General features: G+C 50.1%; 1 protein-coding gene across 9 annotated transcripts in view; it reads left to right on the top strand.

Moving 5' to 3' along the window:
* The window catches only part of LOC144941126 (receptor-type tyrosine-protein phosphatase delta-like), a 613380-nt gene that overhangs the window by 529771 nt on the left and 63647 nt on the right, over positions 1-19962 (top strand). For all 9 annotated transcript variants that reach the window (XM_078867646.1, XM_078867648.1, XM_078867645.1 and 6 more), the window contains 4 exons: positions 3935-4128; positions 5485-5511; positions 16254-16371; positions 18040-18618. In XM_078867646.1, coding sequence (XP_078723772.1) covers positions 3935-4128; positions 5485-5511; positions 16254-16371; positions 18040-18618 — 918 coding nt within the window. The remainder of the gene's footprint in view (positions 1-3934; positions 4129-5484; positions 5512-16253; positions 16372-18039; positions 18619-19962) is intronic.

Here is a 19962-nt window from a genome sequence, read left to right as displayed (position 1 = left end):
TCTCAGACGGCGCAGCGCTCTCTCCCCGCTCGTATCTGATCCGTCCCATTTCCCCCCTCTCGCTCTCCTCCACAATAGCAGACTTCTTCTTCTTCTTTCAGACGTCGAGGGGGAGTTGATCGCCGGCGTTTAAACGTCGGTGTCGAAGGTTGAGCGAGCGAGCCAGTTGTGCGGACGGCTTCCGGATCGGAGCTGATGGAACATCGAAAGAGTTGCTGCCAGTAGAGTTAGCACGCGTGTTTTATTCATGACGCAGGGAAGACTCGCCGAGTCTCGCGACTTTCCTTTCAGGAGGGGTACCCCCACCGCCAAGTCGGGCTGGGGCGGGGGCAATGACTTCTGTGTTCAAGTTCAACTGAAGCAATGTGCGGGTAATATTTAACATTTGGGAAATTTGGACGACGACGACGCCGGCAATCAACGGGCTCTTCCTCTTGTGTGAACGATTGCCGGGGAATCTCTAACGTCCCCTGTGAAGCAGGCGCCACGTATATATTCTGGTGAATGCACCCCCGCAGCAATGACCAGGGCGGTGGCAAACACGCTACCGCAAGGCCGCATGATCACTCCCTGAAGCGGCCAGTGCCGATACTATGCGGTCAGTTTACGAAACTATTTATAATTTTTACCGGGTAAGCCCCACTGAGCTAATATCACTCTTGTTCAGAAACGACCTGGTCACAAATGATAGCTCAAACGAAGTGGCTCGTCATGTCGAAATATATAGCAGCCAAATACTCTAAGTGCATATTTTTAAATAGTAGAGGGGAAAACTGGAGGAACCAGAGAAAAATCCAGGTGACTATAGGGAGTGAAAACATGCAAACTCAAAATATACAGCAGGCATTGGGGTAGGGATTAAACTCACGACCTCCTGTATACCAGGCGAGGTAGTTAACATCTCGCTACCGTGGCGTCAGTGGTCTGAGATGTAGACTGATACAGAGTGTCATAGACTGACAAGTAGACCTCTAGCCTCGCACGCAGCCTCGTAGACTTGCGTAGCCTCAGACACTCTTTCGCGCGGTGGCGAGTTGACTGTCAATGTTTACGCGTTGACGTCGAGGGTGGTGAGTGAGCCGGTGGACGGCTTACGGACAAGGCTGGCGAGAATCTAAAATGTTGCTGGCGATGACAGTGATACCTCAAAACAGAAGATTGATTTGTTTGCTATGCCCGTGATGCAGCAGGCACTCGGCACAGCACTTGCCACGACTCACTCGTGTCTCCTTTCTTTGTTCTATCTTTTCTCTTCTCTCTCCTCTTCGCTCTGAAATTCTCGGCCGGCCGGAGCACCGTCCATTATCACTTGTGTTTGCTGCTGCTGCTGCTGCTGCACTGTGCGTCCTGCCCCGAAACAAGAATTTTCATTGCAGATGCAAGACCTATTCCATTCACATTTCATATGAACACGTACTTTTGCAGTTTAACAATTGGCGAATGCAAGCCTTTGCGCTGGGCAATCTTTGGCAATTAGATCACCATCAGAACTGAAGCCCCCACCCCACCGGCCTTTCTTGGGGGCGCTTTGCCACATTAAAGCAAAACCTGCTATTTGCCGGCCATCAACAACACCATCGAAACTAATCGGATTTTCATCTGTAAGTATTTTTGCAATGACGATGAAAAAAATAAATTGGAAACTAAACCACTTTGTTGAACTAGCCGCATTTTTTGCTCAGATTTTCAACATTTAATGTTTTTCATTTTTATCCTCCTCCGTATATGAGCAGGGTTAATTTAAATTTTTATTAATAATGCTGTATAAATAGCCTATATATACTTAAAAAATAACACTCTTGTGCCAAATGATAATTGACGTGGCTCTGGCATGACCGCCCACGCCGACTTTAGCTGTGAAATCATTTTCGTCCTCATCGGGTTCATTTTCCTCGTCTGCATTTCTAACGGTCGCCCTTTGCTTGAGTGCCCCGTGTGCCACCCGAGTTGCCACCGCGGAGCTCCGCAAGGGGTCGTGGGCCGCACGCGCATCGACCATTTTAGTGTCCGACCCTGAGGTGCGCAGGACCCGCGCGAAAAACATGTGCCCGCTCAGTGCTACCGCGGGCACAGATGCCCACCGAGACGGCCGCTGGGAGTTCAGTCGGCACGTGGGGCACTGCGCACACGCATCTGGGCGGCGCGGGCCTCGAAGATGAAATCCTCCACGCAAGAAACGTCGCCTCCGCCGCCGCTCGTTCGCCAATTCTAATGACGCCGTTTGTTGCCGCCCGCTTCGCGTGTTGAGCCTTTTGAGGCCTCTGGTCAGGAAACTTGATTTTTTAAAAAACGTCGATTTGGAGGTGGCGCGGAGGGTGGAGGTGGGGGGGGTGGTGGATGGAGGCAGCCTTTCACTGAGCTCACTCGTACCTCGCCGCGGCCTTCCCAATGACCGCGCTCTCGACCCATTTGCACTTTTTCAAACTCCCACGCGCATGGCCTTTCACACTTTTTACCTTTCAGCGCCGTTGCGAGGCAGCAAGGGGGGGAGGGGCGGTGGTTGATCGATGCGCACATCCGTGTGGCTGTAGTCGCGCCCTAGGCTCGCACATCTCCTCCTCGTGCATGCGTGCGTGCGTGTCTCGGCTCTTGCTGGCCAATTTGGTCGGCTGTAAAACTGCGCCGGCTCACTGTGAGAAACTTCATCCTCTGCCATTGATTCGCTCACCTTGGACGCTATCGCCAAAGTTCTGGGTCATTGTACGGAGGGAGAGGAAGACTGAAAGAAGCAATGAGACCCAGCAGTGCACATGTTGTATTATTTGTACCAAAGAGCATGGCGTTAATGTATAATTATTATCATAAAACGGAATGTGTGTATGATTAAGTGTAACACTTGCTGTCAGAAAACCTCACATTTCCTCTGGTCGACCCAATTTCAACACGGCTCGCATGGTTTGTCCACTGGCCACTGACATTGTGCCGAGCTTATTTCGGCCAACAAATAAGATTATTCCGATTCAGCAAGAGGGCTTCGGGGCTTGGAAGCTCAAAGTAGAGGCCATTAAAGAGACGCCAAACAGTGCATACGTTTCATTAGCCGGCAGATAAAACCATCACACGCTTTGTGGGGAACCGCACTTTTCTTTTCTTTGTAGGGGTGGTGGTAGGGAAAGGGCAAAAGTTTGGAATTTTCTTCTAAATTACATTTCCCCGTCAAGTATAAATGACCTGGCCGTTTGGCCCGGACACAACCCGTTTCCTGATGGTGGGGGGGGGGGGGCAGCTCGTTAAACTGGAAAGTCACCCAGTGAACTGCAGAACGTCGATAGCAGAACGTCGATCAACGGACCCTTTGAAAGTCGCTGTCACATCGCGAGACAATTCTCAAACGATGAGAAGAAGAAGAAAAAAAACCTGTCGTAGCAGAATAAAAGTCCTGGCTGGAAAACGATGCGTTTCAAACACCGCTCAGAATGTGTTAAACTGCAACGTTTACCAAGTATTGTACGTGTGTACGTTGAACTTTTTTCGCACCGTACATTCACAACCGTGCCAATCGTAGGTGCGGGGGAAGGACAACAAACTGAACACAAAAGCAGTTCGAATTGCATTGTTTATATATCCTTAATAATTACCGGGAAATGCTACTAAAACTGTGCGACTTCCTTTTCCTAGTTTAACACGTAAGCTTTCACGACCAATTCAATTCACAATCCTTGTCCCAGTTTCCTACTCTGGATGTACTCGCATTAGGCTCTTGGCCACCGCCACGTGGGTTTGTTCCTCTAAAAGTTGGTGCATGCTGCGCTAGATTTGCCGCACGGTCGCTTCAACCAAATTTCCTCACGAGGAAAAAAAAAAACGACAAGTCACGAAAATCTCACGACAACAAAAGTGGTCAAATTGGGCAACACCGCCACCTCCAACTCTGTAACCGAGCCTACCCGCCCGCCCGTCCGCCCGTCCGCGCCACCCCTGTCCCCGCCCCCAGTGCCGAGCGGACCGCCACGGCGCGTGGAGCTGGAGACGGTGAACTCGACGACGGTGCGCGTCACGTGGCGAACGCCCACGGCGGGCCGCCAGCACGGGCAGGTGCGCGGCTACCAGGTGCACTACTCCCGCGTGGAGGCCGGGCAGCCGCAGGGGGCGCCCGCCGTGCGCGACCTCATGCTCTCCGACAAGCAGGTGAGGGCGGCTCCCAGCCGGGCCAGCGGGGGCCTTTGCTGCGTCGTCGGTTATCGTCGTCGTCGTCGTCGTCGTCGTCATCCTCGTCAGCGGTTGCGACGTGTCGTGTTGGACTTCCTTCGCAACCGTGCGGAGCCAACCGCGCTAATTGGAGGCGCGGGGGAAGGAGTGTTCATTCGAGATGATTTTAAAAATGCATGGCTCCAGTGGTGTCCTAACATCGTAAAGGAAGGTCGTTCGACAACGGTTAGGTAGCAGCGTCGTCGGCAGTAATAATAACAGTAGGAGCATCAGCATTATTATCATCTGCAGCAGCGTCAACAGCAGCATCGTCAGTATCAGTCATGATCTATTGACAGCTGGATGAAGGCCTCACCAAGTCGCCGCCATCTCTCACCGCCTCACGAATGCCGTGGTCCATTTTGCACCTGGCACGTGAGCTGATTTCATCCTGGTGTATTTTGGTCGAGAATAACAAAAGCGTATTTACAGGGTCATGGCCTCCTCCGCAACCCCCCCCCCCCCCCCCGCTTTCAAGGGGTTTGGTTTGATTGTACAGAACCCACCCTGGTTAGTGCAGGTCAGTGAAGGGGAGAGGCATGGAGGTGCTTCAGAGATATCCATTTTGTCAGTGGGTTCTAACATGGTTATGAATAAATTTTATGTAAATCAGTATGAGATGGAAAACGGAATTTTGTTTATTTTACCAGGTAAAGCTCACTGAGCTATATAGCTCCTCTTCAGACGCGACCTGGCTATCACAAATTATAGCTCAACAAAGTACCTTATCACGTGGACATGTAACGCGGCAGCCAAACATTCCAAACGCACACGTTGATTTTAAATGTGCAGGGAAAAACCGGAGGTCCCGGAGAAAAAAATCCACGCGACCTCTGGGAGAGAGGCACGCAAACTCCAAATATACAGCAGGCATTGGGGTCGGGATCAAACCCACGGCCTCCTGCATACCAGGCGAGGTAGTTAACATCTCGCCACTCTGCGACTGCGTGATGCTACCACAGTGGGTAGCACGGTGGGTCGACAATCCAGAGGTCACCGGTTCAATTCGATCTCCCCACACAGCAGTAGAAACAATGGGGTGGTGAGTTCCTTGTGTCACCCTCCACCTCTCTTCACCCGGCAGTGTCAATGGGTTACACTGCAGTGAATCACTTGGCAGGTTCCGTGTGGTGGGCTAATGTGCGGTTGCTGTCACCTCTTCCTTCGGCAGTTGTGTAAGCGAGTAATTTCAGCACTGCACCTTTACCTTTCACCGTTTGTTTATGTATGCATATGCTCGCATGCATCTCTTCGTGCATTAACCGTGGCATTTTATCTCTCGTTGCTTGTGTGCAGCTGGAAATGGATGACTCGGCTGACTACGTAAGTAGCTCACGTGAAGAGGGGTACATTGTGTGTGTGCTTTTCTCAGTGGCTTGCGGCAGGGAGCATGCCAGTCGAGTTTCGATAGCATGAGTAAATATATTTGGCTCACAGTTTATTCTGCCGCGTATATATATACGGTATGTTCTGTACAATACCATAGTAGTGCCAGGAAGCAATATTTGGCGTGAATCCAACTAACAGAATGGGTACAAAACTTTAGACTTCCCTTGCGAAGGGGATTGTAAGAGCACAGGCAAGGTCTGCTGTCTGTGTAGGCACAGATAAATGGAATCTGAGAACTTGTAAACAGAATGAGCCGTAGATTAACTGTGCTGTACACGTTTGCAGAGAATGCTGTGGCTGGGAACGTGGTACCAGGTTTGTGTCAACGGTTGATAGATATTCTCTCATATTCTTGGTTCTTTTCAAATTTTCAAATTTTCTTTCTGCGGATTTCACACCTGATGATGATTGCTTGTGTTGCAGTCGAAACGTCGTGAGAATTTTTATTGTTTTATATTTATATTATTTTATTATTTCCCTTCTACGTGACTTTACCGTAAGAACCAAGAATATGAATCCCTGCAGTCACGAAAGCTTTAAATCAGATATTCTCTCTGTCTCACCTGAAGACGGTTGCTTGTATTGCGATCGAAACGTCGTGATCTATTATTTTTTCTACCTACGTGACTTTACCGAAATAACCAAAGAGTACAGTAATGGATACCCGTTGTAATTTACACCGCCACCTTCCCAGTCTTTGCACCCGATTGGCTCACGAGTGACGTCATCACACTTATCCCCTCTATTTGAGACCGAAACAGGAGGATTTCTCCACAACTCTGGCTGTCGCCTGGTGAGGCTGGTTGCAATGATTGGCGACACGTAGTACTCTAGGTGTAAATGTTGTGGGTTCACTCTCCCAACACACCAGTGTGCTGAACTAGTAACGAATTGCCATGTTGTGTTTACGTGACAATTGGCTGTGTCGGGTGGCTGCGGGTTTAACGACACATTTATATTTACGCGATCTAACCCAAAAAAAAACGGTTATGGATGATATTGGTCGCGAAAGGCCTACTACTGCTACTACGTGTTAACTCACCCCTTCAAACGTTCGGCGTGGGATTCACCAGTTCCTCAATCCTGGAGGCACGCAGTGCGATACGGACGACGATGCGAAGCCAAGCATCGCCGGCGTTTATTAATTCCGTTACGCGTGTCTTTGTGACCCGGGCAGTCAGCATGCAGACGAAGTCGGCGATATTTTATTCATGGGTTTTAGTTATGGCAGACACGTGAGCGATTGATACGGACGGAGAACGAAAGCTTGGAGGTCTTTTGGAGGTCTAGGATTTGTGGGTTTCCTAATGACCCTGGCAGCCCCTCGTACAAACTAATGAGTCCTATGATCTGTAATGGCAACCGCCACTTGGTCTTAGAGTTTTTGAGAGAACAAGCTCACAGGGCTTGGCCGTGCCTCGGTAATTTCGAGCCGGAGGAGCGCTTGATTTCTCGTGGGGCCAAAAACTAGAGGGAAGGACAAAAAAGGGTGGATGATGATTGTGCTCCTGGAAGAAAGCTCGTAGGGGTGGCTTTAAGAAGCTGCGCCTGCTGTGGAGTGAACTTACTGGGCAATCTTTGAGTTAATGTATAAATACTCACTCACCGTAGTGGAACATCGCGAGTAATACATTACAAACAACTGCGTTGGTGTTCGCGGTTGTGCTGTGTAGCAGCCACACGATGTGGTTTCGGGCTGTGCCGTGTGTTGATCGGCACGTGGGTTACAACTATAAACTAGAAAAAATAACTTTTATTTTACCAGGTAAGGCCCACTGAGCTATATAACGAAAAAATAACTGTTTTTTTTTAGGTATTCATTTGTTTTATATGCTAAGTAGTGGGATTTTGTTTTTGTCTTATCTGTGTATGGAACGAGGTAATTGATTCAGTGAGATACAATTGCATGAATGATGCTGCTATAAAATGACATTATTACATAGCTGGTTTTCAGAAGCGACCTGGCTATCACAAATGATAGTTCAACGAAGTGGATTATCGTCGTGGGGAAATTTAGAGCAGCCAAACACTCTGAACGCGTGATGTTGATTCTAAATGTGGAGAGAAAAAAACCGGAGGATCCGGAGAAAAATCCACGCGACCACAGGGAGAGAGAGACACACAAACTCCAAGTATGCAACAGGCGTCAGGGTCGGGAGTGGACACAGCGTAGAGTGTCCCACTGAGTGCCACGTGACTTCAATCACCTCCCCGTTTTCGTATTCGAAGTAATCGGCTGTCTGGGGCTGATCAGGACTCACTTCCCCTGGGTTTTGGTGGCACGCGAGCTGCAATGACAGCGAATCACGGTCGCCCTCGTCGCGCCCGCTTGCTGACAGATGACAGGCCCCATCAAATAAACAAACCTGCTGGTTTACCACGGCCAGAAGACAGAGACCAAGCAATAACAAAACACGTCACGACACAAGACAAGGATATGAGGACAACTCGAGGAGTAGAGACGCATCGCACCGAAAATAACCGCGTTGTCATTTCGCCGAACAAAAGCTGAACAGTTACGAAAAGCAGTGCGGAGAGCTACCCGCTTGCAATTACATTGAGAGAGATGAGGGAACGCATCGATTACACTGGTCAACACACTTTTTCTGGCATAAGGTATTCCAACGGGTTTAAGGTAATTTTGGGGTGCTGATTCCAAATCTGGCATCAGTTTTTGTCTATCACATCAGGTTTTTGAGATATCAAATATTGCATTTTCAATAAAAACTGCACAAGAAAAATATTAAATAAATGTGGATATCTACATAAAATGATATTATAAACACACTATCCTAAAAATACAGCACCATATTTTAACACTAAAGCAGTCACTGACTCGCAAGAACTTGCAATCATAAGTGACAGAGTTAATTTCGGGTAAAATCAATGAAAATGGGGTATGCCGATAGCTGCAAAAAGTCCAGGCCAGAAAAAAAGTTAGTTTTTTTGTTGACCAGTGTTATAGAATGCACGCGGGCCAATGATCCCATTCAAATTGCTAAGAAAAATCAGTGCACTTGTTTCGGGATGCGTCGTTAGAAGGGATTATAGACGGTGGTCGAGAACAATAACGGAATGGCAGCCAAGGGATGGAACACGTTCAAGAGGACATCCACCAATGAGATGAGGCGATGTCAGTTTGTATAAAAAAAAATTGTAAGTCTGTGCGCAGGTGCTAGGCAGATTATTACATCGCAGGATCATGAGACATACTGTCAACTTGGGGAGGGCTTCATCCAGCAGTGGATTGAACATGGTTGATGATGTTGATTAAAGAAAAGCTTGGCAGCGACAGAAGTTGAGCTGCGTTTCAAATTTCACATTTGACTGCGGTGGCTGCGATTATCGGTGTGTTTTTGTGTTGCTCATTATGGGTGTGTTAATTAAATCGGTGCATGTCGTGTGAAGGATGGATTAAACATTTGCAGAGCTGATTGCTAAAAAAAGGTTACATTGTTAGGCCTCATTTGAAGCGTGATGTGCATAGCACCAATCATAGCATCTTAAATAGACGGCTGTGAGCGAGTGAACGAGTGACTGATATTTTTTCTATAAGGCGTAGAAATGTTATGTTTAGCACGAATATAGTTGGGTCCACAATTATAACTGGAGACGTTTGAAAATTCCGATTTTGGATTTTTGGGCCCTGGAAGAAAAATTGCGGGGCACATTTTTTTTCCACCATTTTTTTTTATTTGGCCACCCAAGTTAAAATCACGATGGCGTGGCGGCCGAGAAATGGAATGCCTCCAAAGAGTGTTCACCCGTGGAGACGGAGCAATGGAATCGCCAGAGATGTTGGCGGCTTGCATGGAGGCCTTCATCCAGCAGTTGATAGATCATGGCTGATGACGATGTCTAACTGTTACGCCGCTAACACTTTATACCGCCGATGCGTTTAACCTGAATCTCGGGGCACATTTGGTATTTTGTTCTCCAGCTATTTTTTTCTTTCGTCTACCTCTATTGCAAAATCAATATATATATTTGGTGAGGAAATGTCACACACTACCATTGTAATGGTGGCATTATTATTGTACACGAGGACAGGTCCAAAGGTGCTCATTGCACTTGCCGTTAATGGCCCCTCAAAGTGGACCGTTGTGCGCCGTTGCTTTACGACGCCCGGGCGAGGTCACGTGCCCCGGCAGGTTGTATCCCGGGAAAGAGAAGCGTCATATCTCGTCAATATTTTGCCGGAGCGCTGTGCAAACATGCGGTGCGTGAGGAAGACCTGCCGCTCAGCTTCGATCTTGTGCTCCGGGCTTTTATGGTTGTCATTAAATGCGCTCTCTACGCCAGTTCACCACAGGTTATTGAGCTGTTGAGGGGGGGTGGCTTGCCAGCTAAGCGTTGTGGCACTTTGTGAATGCGGCGCGGCGCAGCCCGTGGCTGGAGGGGCACCGCGTCGGATGAGCCCAGAGCAGCACGCGGCCCTTGGAGGGGAGGGACACGGGGATGGCTCGGCTCAAAGTGCCAAACTTAGGCACCCTAATGAGACAACTTGGCACGGCTGTAGTGTGCCGTGTGACATAGCAACACGACAAGCGAGGCTGATTAAAACATTTTCCCGTTCTTTTTACCTGTTCCTCTTTTTTTCTATTTTTATTTTAATTGAGACGTTCTTTTTTGCGTGTGTTTCACGCGCATGGCGAATGCTTTAAGTTTGCGAAATAGACGGGTACATTTTTGTACTTTTATTACACTGCAGACCTGAACAGAATTGTATTTTATATATAGACAGATAGATTTGTGTTTGTGTGTGTGTATGTGTGGCAGGCACTGCAAAAACCTGGCTGGCCGTTTGGGTTCCGAAATGTTTAGGGTAATTTATTCAGCCGGTTTGTGCCATGTCCCCAAGGGGGGTGGGTTGGGGGGGGGTTCTTTCTTCCTCGCTCCCCGTTGATTTATGCAGGGTCCTTATTAGTGACTCAGCCTCAGCCAACAGAGCCAAGGCTGTCTCAGGGGAGCTCTGGGCTCGGGGAGCTCCATACCTGACAACACGTTCACACCCCCTCCCCCCCCCCCTTCTCGCCTTCACCCACTAGGGATTGGTACGATCCGGTCAGTGTCTCAGCAGGCGGCCTTCATTCGGGGTCACACCTCAATATATTGACGCAGGCTGCCGCTGTGGCCTGCTGACCCAGCGTAAGCGGCGGCTCCCATTGGCCGAGAGGGCCTTTGAGACTTTGTTGTGAATGGCTGTATGCAAATATGATTATTAAAATTTGGCAATGTAAATGCCCCTCACTTATAGGGGGTTATACAAACGTTTTAAGTGGGTTGGTTTGGCCAGGAGCATTGGTTTTTAACAAGGTGACCCCTGGACCAGTTTTTGACTCAGCCGTGTCTCATCGGCAGAATTTGGCCTGTGATACCATTAATGCCCTTTCGGGATCCATGAAAATCCCACTGAATGGCAAAAACATTTTTCAAGAGGGCCGTGCACGTTGGGATGTTTTTCCAATTCCATCTATGGGACCTTTTTGCCAGTGGCAAGACAATGAGACAGGTGTTAAGATGTTCGAAAACCAAAGAGATATGTTTCCATTGTCAAATTCCATTAACGAGAGAATGGCTTATATATTCAGCCGAATATATATATCGTTTCATGGTGTGTATTTTATACGCAATCATGCAATGTATATGGCACAATGTACTTTTGGTAGGAGCAGTTGTGCAGTGGTTAGCACACTGCGTTGTGAACCCAAGATGGCCCAGTTCGATTCCCAGCCATGGCTTAATATCTCTGGCGAGCGATCGCTGAGCCAACGGTGGACCTCCCTTCACCAGACCACACTGATCAGCATGGTGAAGTATGGCCAAACAATCATATGATGGATATAACATAAGGGAGCACTCGTCCAGAAGTGGATTAACATGGCATTAAAAACGTAATTTATTTACCTGGCCAAAGCCTCACTGAGTCTCAATACCCTTTTATGGAAGGCCTGATGGAAATGTTTGCACAATGCAATTTGAATGAGTGCTTTGCTTGTAATATATAATACCTTTTTAATACCTGTATAAACACCAGTCCTTCTTTCATGGCAGTTTGGAGAGATTATCAAGCTTGTAAATACCCTATTCTTCGCCTGTTTTGTAAGAACTTGAATTCTCGGTTTATCTCTCTGATGCATTTTCTGGGTTGCACTCTCATTCCGCTCGATGTGCTGCCCGGCAGCTCCTGACGCAGTTCACTGCACGCGGCGAAAAACGTCGGACATCACCCCCCAACAGCACCCGGCACAAACCCCCCCCCCCCCCCCTCAAACACATCGGGGAGCTTTTACGGAACGATCGCGAAAAACCAGTCACTGGAATTCGTCGTTTTTTTGTTCTTTTTTTTGGTTCTTCATCCTCCCCAATTCCACCCGAGCGACGCTACCGCAGCGGGCAAGATGGAGTGCGGCGCATTTCATTTTCAGCTACGAGGACGGGCCCGCATCTCGTGAGCTGGGGCTCGGGCACGGTGCAATTAGGAACGATGGGGTGGGGGGGTGGGTACGCAGCCAGGGGAGCGGGGCAATCGATTAGATGACAAGGGGGGAAGTTAATTGCACTAATTTGCCACGTTGCCCGTGTACCCCCACGGGTAGGGTGCCTTGCTGATGTGGCCAGATTAGGCCCCGTTAATTTGACCACCGTGTTTGTGCACCGGCACGCGTGTTCCACCAGGAACGCCGCCAAAGCGAGCCGCCGAGCCGGCCGGCAGGCAGGCAGGGGTGATGACTGCACTGTCCGCTTCTCTGTGCCTCCTCCGGCCTTGCTTTGGCGGAGAATATCGCTCAGAGTGTGGTGTGCATCCCAGTGTACTTTCCTTTCACTTTTTAGTGCAGAGGAATCCAGAGGTCACTGGTTCACTCTCATATTCATCTGTGAAGACCAATGTGTCCACAAAATCCCAACAGACGAACGTGTCCCTCTTTTACTTTTAGGGCCACAGTGTTAGCGACAACTGCGTTGAGTATTTTGTTGTCGTTTTGTTTGCCCGCCACCGCCAATGCAGCTGAGTCATCACGACAACAAAAGCCTCATTCATTGACATTGGGTGGAGCGGGTCCAGGACGAGCTTTTGTGGACGAGTATACGTAACGCGCGCACGTAATATGCACTCGTACGGATTAGCTGCTCGTTGCACAGAGGCACGATAAGTGTGCAGGAACAGCGGCGCCCAGTAGCAACGCTCGTCCTTGCCACGCCGCCGAAGTTGTCCTTGAGCCCCCGTAGTTATACGCACCTTCTCATTATGCGTTTGTTCTTTTTGCGCTTCGTTCCCCCCACCACCACCACCCCCATTTTATTTGTTCATTTCTTTATTTATCCAACGCCCGTGAACTCCGCCGTTTCGCCGAGGCCTACGGCGGAGCGGCGCCCGCGTCTAAACAGAAGAACCGGCGAAACAATGGAAGCGAGCGGAATTCTTTTACCAGCCGTTGAATTGCTGCTGCTCTTCGCTCACTTTGTTGCGGTGTTTTATATACGCCAGTGTCTTTCTCTTAGATCCTGCCCCTGACCGCTCCCCCCCTGACCGCTCCCCACCTTGCCTTGCCAAGCGCGCATCCCTAAGTGCCCGTCAAGGTTTACGCATTCACTTGTTAAAAAAAGAGAAAAATTTGCGCAGGCCCACGGGCAGAGCGGGGGCGGGCGGGGGGGACAGCCACGTAGATGAGCCATGCAGATGTGAGAGAGCCACGTAGGTGAGATAGAGACGGGGAAGGCTGCCTGCGACAGTCTGCGAGGCGGCTGAAAGTGCCGAATCTTCCATCACTTCACGGCTCCACCCCAAGGCGGTGGCGGAAGGGGAAATGGGGGCGAGAGGAAAGGCGGCGGCCGTCTTCTCGCAAGCGGCCGCCGTAGAGACGGAGCGAAGAGGTCACCTCGCATGCGTAAGCGACGCCTGATTGTGGCGGTCGCCACAAGACCGTCAAAGAATCAGAATATAATTATTAGCACTTGAGGAGTCCGATGAGCTGTGAAGCCCTTGTTGCACAGATGCCCAGTGGGGGGCAGGTCAGAACGTTACGACAACAAACACAAACAAACACACGATAGGACAATACGAATACTTCCCCTCTTGTCCTTCGTGCAGCAGTGGATAGATCAACGATCGGTTATGATGTCAATGATGAATATAAATAGTACAAATGAAGGGGTAGTATTTTAAATGAGTGTCCTGTGCACAGCTGCAAGCAAGTGCTTTGAGAGACGTTACGCAAATCCACGGTACAATTTGGATTCATACGGCGCCGAAATTTAACGGCATCTCAAGATGCCGGGACAAAAGCAATGGGATGTGTGTCATGGGGGGGGGGAAGAGGCGCGTACTGTCTTGATTCGTTTATCCCAGTTCATACACAGAGAGAGAGAGAGGCACAGCAGAAGGTCTAGAAATTGGTCTTAAACATCGAGGGGTTTTTTTGGAGGGTGTTGGGGGGGGTGGAGTTCTAGACCTTGGGAGCAGCACAGGAGAAAGAGCGACCTGTCCCCGTTGAATGAATATTTGGCTGGGGACTTTGATAGAAGCAGGGAGCACGTACAAGGCAGCAGGGCCTTCGTCGATAATCTACACAAACATAAAACTCTAAAGAACCAAAGAGTATAAAACTCTAAACCTGCCCGGAATTGTCTTGCTTGAACAAATGCCGCTTGATAAGACTGGTCTCAATATTAGTCTGGAAATCCGATACGCTGATGACCCACATTTTTTTAATGTACATTATTAACAGAACGGCGTTTTATTTGTACCTGCATTGAGAGCTCATGCCTGTCAGCTGAAGGTCAAATGCATATCCAGCAAATATTATTAAAAAAAAATGTATTGTTTACTTTTTGTGTTTTAACAAAAAGCTAAGAAAGCTAGACTAAGGCTCTTTCAGGATTGTCAGGATGACATGTTATGCATGAGGATTACAGAAGCGGGCCAATGTACCTGTGGAATTCTCAATGTTAAACGTTAACGGTCGCAAAGCCGAAAGCCGGTGTGAAGATCAGCGCAGCTAGGCTAAACCTCACATTACGGTAAAGGTGCAGCCCTGCAATTACCTTGTGCACGCCACTTCCGGCAGAAGGTCCTGCACGAAACTGAGCTCGAGAGAGGCTTTTGTTTTTCAAATTGGCCTACTCTTCCACGTTGGCCAGGCGTCGTGGAGGGGGAAACCTCATAGTGCGGCAGTCAGCAGCAGCAGCAGCGGCGGTGGTAATAACAACAACAGGCAGCGCGAACGCGTTTGCCTTCGGATCCATGTCTGTGCGGAGCGGGCAATGAATGCCCCCGCCGTGTTTACCACGGGGTGGCTGCGGGGATTGAACTGTTGGCCTCGTCACTCACCGGCTTGGTGAGTGGCAGGCGCCACTAACCGCTGCGCTGCCGCCACCACCACCACCGGCCTTGCGACACCGCCCCCGCTAACCTTGGCTTTGCTTTTAATTTGTTTTGGTCACTCCTAGTGGGGGGGGGGGGGGGATGGTAATTTAACAAAACCGTGGCAGGCCACCCTGCTGGGTGTGAACGCGACGTTACGCTTCGTAGTCGTGGCCAGAGAAAGGAAGCCCCCCCCCTGAGGCTCGGCTCCAGTTAAATGTCGCGTTGAGCTTGGGATTGCAACGTGGCGACGGAAACGGAACAAATTGGGCCGCGCCAGCATGGGGCAATGCTTTTACACAGGGTGGTCCAGATGTGATGTCTTGTGACCCCCCCCCCCCCCCCCAATTTATTGACCTCTGGAATGTTTTTCCTTTGCATAATCGTTTCTGTTATTTCAGATTTGCTGCCGGAGCTGCTTTAGTTGACTCTTTCACTAAAATCCTTTCGATAAACACCTTTCACTGGTTGTTTCTGGTTTGTGAATTTCATGAAGCCCATTTACGCTCGCTGCAAAGCCCTTCTTCAACAGTAAAATGAACTCGTATCAGCCATCTGGAATGAAGAAGGGAGGTTTATTTAAAACAGAAATGAATGGGCGAAGGAAAAATAAAATATTAGGGGTCAATTAATTGGGGGGGAGGGGGGTGGTCGCAAGACATCTGGACCAGCCTGTGCACGTGTGTGTGCGGTCTTGAGTTTACCTGGGTACATGGCACCCTTCCACTGCGTAGGTTTTTTTTTTTACAGGGGTTGTGCTGTGCTGTCGGAGTTGCCCCGCGTGGTGGTGGTGTTGTCATGGAACTCCGTCACTACTCCTATCAGGCACAGTCAATGTTTTTAAATCGCGTAAAAAAAATTGTGAAATTATAGTAATAATAATCATCGGTGTTTTTATATCCCAGGGTCATTCATGCAAAAGTACATCTCACAATCGCTGCACAGTCCGCAGCACTTGCAGATAGAGATGAGTCCGTGCCTGCTATACCGCCTTCTCTTGGCGATCCAGGGTATGACATCTGGATACCCACGGGAAGGGAGTTTCGCAACATTTGAATGTCGATCCACCAACCCTTGCTACTGCTGCCTCCACAGTGCTGGATGACGGGCAGCCACGTGTGTAGCCACCGCCACCACGGCCTGGGCGCGCACGAGATGCTGGAGCTGGATTTATTCGTCCGAGGGTTTTTATTGTCGTCAGCGGGTTTTTTTTTTTATGTAAAGCTCTGCATGAAGAGCGCAATTTTGCCTTGACCTCTTGAACCGTTGACCGGCGCGCGATTTTCCCCCGACCCCGTGACGCGGCGCACAGGAGCTGGTGGTGTCGGGGTTGAGGCCCGAGAGCACGTACTCCTTCACCGTGACGGCCTACACCGCCAAGGGGGACGGAGCGCGCAGCAAGGCCAAGCTCATCGGCACCGGGGCCGCAGGTGCGACTGTGCGTCTGTACGTGTGTGTGTGTGCGTCTGTACGTGTGTGTGTGTGTCTGTGTGTGTGACGGTGAGCGGTGGTGTCGCGGTTAGCGCGCTGCGCCGCGAGCCCGGGGCACCAAGTCCGATTGCCGCTCACGGCCGACATCGGTGACGAGTATCTGAACCGGTCCTGGACCTCCCGTAGGTCGACTCGGCCTCAAATAAGTACGGGGCGTGGTGTATAAACATCGTCGCTAGGGAGACGGACGTGGTGCTGTCCACCCACCTCTCTCATGTGCCGTGTCGGCCTTCACAGATTCTCGATGTCAGCGATGGTCCCAATAGTTTATTGGGCTTAGCGGAGAATCTTTGTGTATCTTTACGTGCATGGGGTGAGTATGTGGTGAGGCAATTTACCGTGGAGGAATCGTACACAGAGGAGGCAAGATGTGGCTATTCTCCCTGTGAAATAACAGCAAAATCTGTGAGCGCATTAGTTCCCAGGGGTTTATGGGCAGCAGAGAGGCATAGCGTGTCTACAGCAGTCGCTGCTGCCTCTTGGCACTGTCATTGTGTCGCGACTCCACCATCAGTAAACAATCATTTACCATTTGTAGCAGATCGGGCTGTGTGGCACAGCAGTAAAGTAACCCAATGCCTCGTCTGCAATAGAAATCACAGTCGAGGAATTGACTCGGTCTTTCATCACTCCGCTGTCGCTCAAATGACTCCCACTTTGTGGTGACGTCCTCGAAATGTGTCTTATGGAAGGACCCACCTATGCCACGGGAATGTGGAATTTCCACCACTGGCTTTGGGCTATAATCGGGAAATGAGCACTGATCGCGACTAACTTGAGTGGGGTAACTATTTTTTACCCTAGCAATGTTGTTGTTGTTCGATGAAAAACGACTGACACATATTCTTAGGTTTTTTCGGTAAAGTCACGTAGGTAAAAAATTAGAATTAAAATTAATAAAAGTAAAATAAAAAATAAAAGTAAAATCACGACGTTTCGGAGGCAACACAAGCCTCACAGCACGCTCGCTGTATCAAGTAAGTACTTGACTTTTATTAATTTACATTTTTTACCTACGTGACTTTACCGAAAAAACCCAACAATATGAATTATTGCAGTCACGAAAGCTTCAAATCTAGAACGACTGACACATTCAATCCAATGCACGACTGGTTTTAGATTTTCCCGTAACATGTTGTACCAGCAGTGGACCTTTATTTTAAACCTCAAGATGTCATGGCCAAAAGCCGTCGACGATGCCGCAAGTCGCTCCCCTATAACCAGACGCTGCAACTGCTGCTCCAGTGAACGCAACGACCTCCAGGATCTGCCCTTGAGACTGTCCTAACATCCGGCCTGAGCTCTTTCCCCTTGACGGCTCCAGCACCTCGCGTGCGTTTCGGCAGCGCGCGTAAAGAAATATAAACAAACACAAAAACCTGGGTTCACAGCCGAATGCTTGGCTATCCACAGCAGACGCGGCGACGATGTGTGTATGTTGAACTTATTTCGCACCGTGCATGGCCAACCGTGCGGATCGGAGGCACAATGGCATTCGTGTTTGACAAGCGCCGCATGTCGACTGGACGTCTGTGAAAAACAGCTTTGTAGCTCGTCGGATTCCTCCGGTGTAAACAAACATTCTGATTCTGATGTCCTGCCCCCAGTGCCTGACAGACCGAGCGTGCAGGTGTCCTTGCCGGAGTCCACGGTGGCGCTGGTCACGTGGCAGCCGCCGGACGAGACGCACGGCGCCCTGCAGGGCTACCGCTTCTCCTACGGCCGCGAGGACGTGCGGCCGCTCTCCTCGCTGGAGTTCGACGAGCGCCAGGACCGCCACACGGTCACCGGCCTGCACCAGGGCGCCACCTACGTGTTCCGGCTGGCGGCGAAAAACCGGGCGGGCCTCGGCGAGGAAGGGGAGGCTCGGGTCACCACGCCCGAGGGCGTGCCGAGCGGCATCCCGCAGAGCCTCGTGGTGGCGTGGCTGAGCGCGAGCGCGGCGCAGCTGCGCTGGGAGCCGCCGGTGCTGGCCCGGCAGAACGGACGCATCGTGCGCTACACGCTGGCGTACCGCGAGATGAGCAAGCGCGAGGAGGCGTCGGTGTCGTCGGCGAGCGCCGGCGCCACGCTCGCGAACCTCAAGCCGGACACGGTGTACGTGGTGAAGGTGCAGGCTCACACCGCCAAGGGGGCCGGACCCTTTGGGCCCACCAACACCTTCCGCACGGCCATCGTCGACCAGGGTGAGAGCGGGCGGAGGGGTTGGCGGAGGCGCGCGCACGCGGACGTGGCAGGAAGGGAGGGGGGGACGCTCATCTTGCTACCTCTCACCTCTCGAATAATAATGCTGCTTTAATTGTATGTAGTGTCATTCATGCTAATAGCATCTTGTAATCATCTACATTCATTATTATATAAATGAGGAACAAATCTTGATATACAGCCACTACCAAGCAAATTAATGCCTCCGATTAGCACGGTACAGTGCGAAAGAAGTTCAACATACATACATACTACCAAGCGAAATCCAAAATGAGTAAACAAATTTAGAAATGGCACCGAAACAAAAAATCACAAACAACGAAAAAGGTTTCACAACAAAGAAATTAGTCCATGAGGTCTACACATCCGAGACCACAATCCCAACTTCTCAACTAATCTCATGTCACACCCTGGTCCCATCCACGTGGTTTCCTACCTTCACCTGTCAGCTCACTCTACTGCCATCAACGCACTTCCGCACATTACCCTCTCATCTTACTATACCAGCCTGCCACACACCTCTCCCCTCTCATCTCGCTTTTCTGCCATCCACACGCACTCTCCTACCTCTCCCCTATCGTCGCACTCTATCCCTGCCCACGCAACTCTACCTAACACTCCCCGACCTCTCCCTTCTAATCCCATCTGCTATCCTTCATGCGCTCTACACCTCGGCAACCAAGGATTTCTCACGAAGGTCTCGGCCAATGGCAGGGTCACTCTTTCGTCTCTGCTGCCCTTGGAGTCTCGAACGCCCTTCCCCATATACCCAGACATTGGTCAATGCTGATTATTCGGGCCATGTGCCAGGAATCCAACTCAGGTCGCAAATCACTGCCACCGCCCCCACCCTTCTCCCCCTCCCCCCACTCACTGAATGTATTACACGTTAATTTGAACGATTATTTTTCCAAATATGTTATTTCTTTGTCTCCCCACTGGCTAAGCTGCGTAGAGTTTCCAAGCGTACTTGGCTGACGAAACGTGTATTAGGGCGCGCAAACAGTGTTGCAGCAATGTGTAGTTGTGTTTCAATTACAGGCAACTCCCCTCCTCTTGAATAATACATGCAACTCCCCTCCCCCCCCCGAGAGCGTTGCACAGAAGTGGTGTAGAGAGAGAGAGAGAAGAGATGTGGAGCCTTTTCTGTTAACCTTGGCCGGGAGTGGCCTTGAGCCTCTAATTGACAACACGGATTTATTGTTCGCCTGTAATAGCAGCATTCAATAGCCGCCTCTGACTTTACATAGAGACGGGCAGACGGGCAGACAGCCGGACTGCTGACTTAATTGTGCTCCCAGCCAGCCTCGCGGGAAGCAGAGGTA

The sequence above is a fragment of the Lampetra fluviatilis genome, chromosome 24 (genome assembly GCF_964198595.1).
Source record: "Lampetra fluviatilis chromosome 24, kcLamFluv1.1, whole genome shotgun sequence".
NCBI lineage: Eukaryota > Metazoa > Chordata > Hyperoartia > Petromyzontiformes > Petromyzontidae > Lampetra > Lampetra fluviatilis.
The sequence above is the reverse complement of the archived record's forward strand: the minus strand, read 5'-3'. Positions and strand labels throughout refer to the sequence as shown.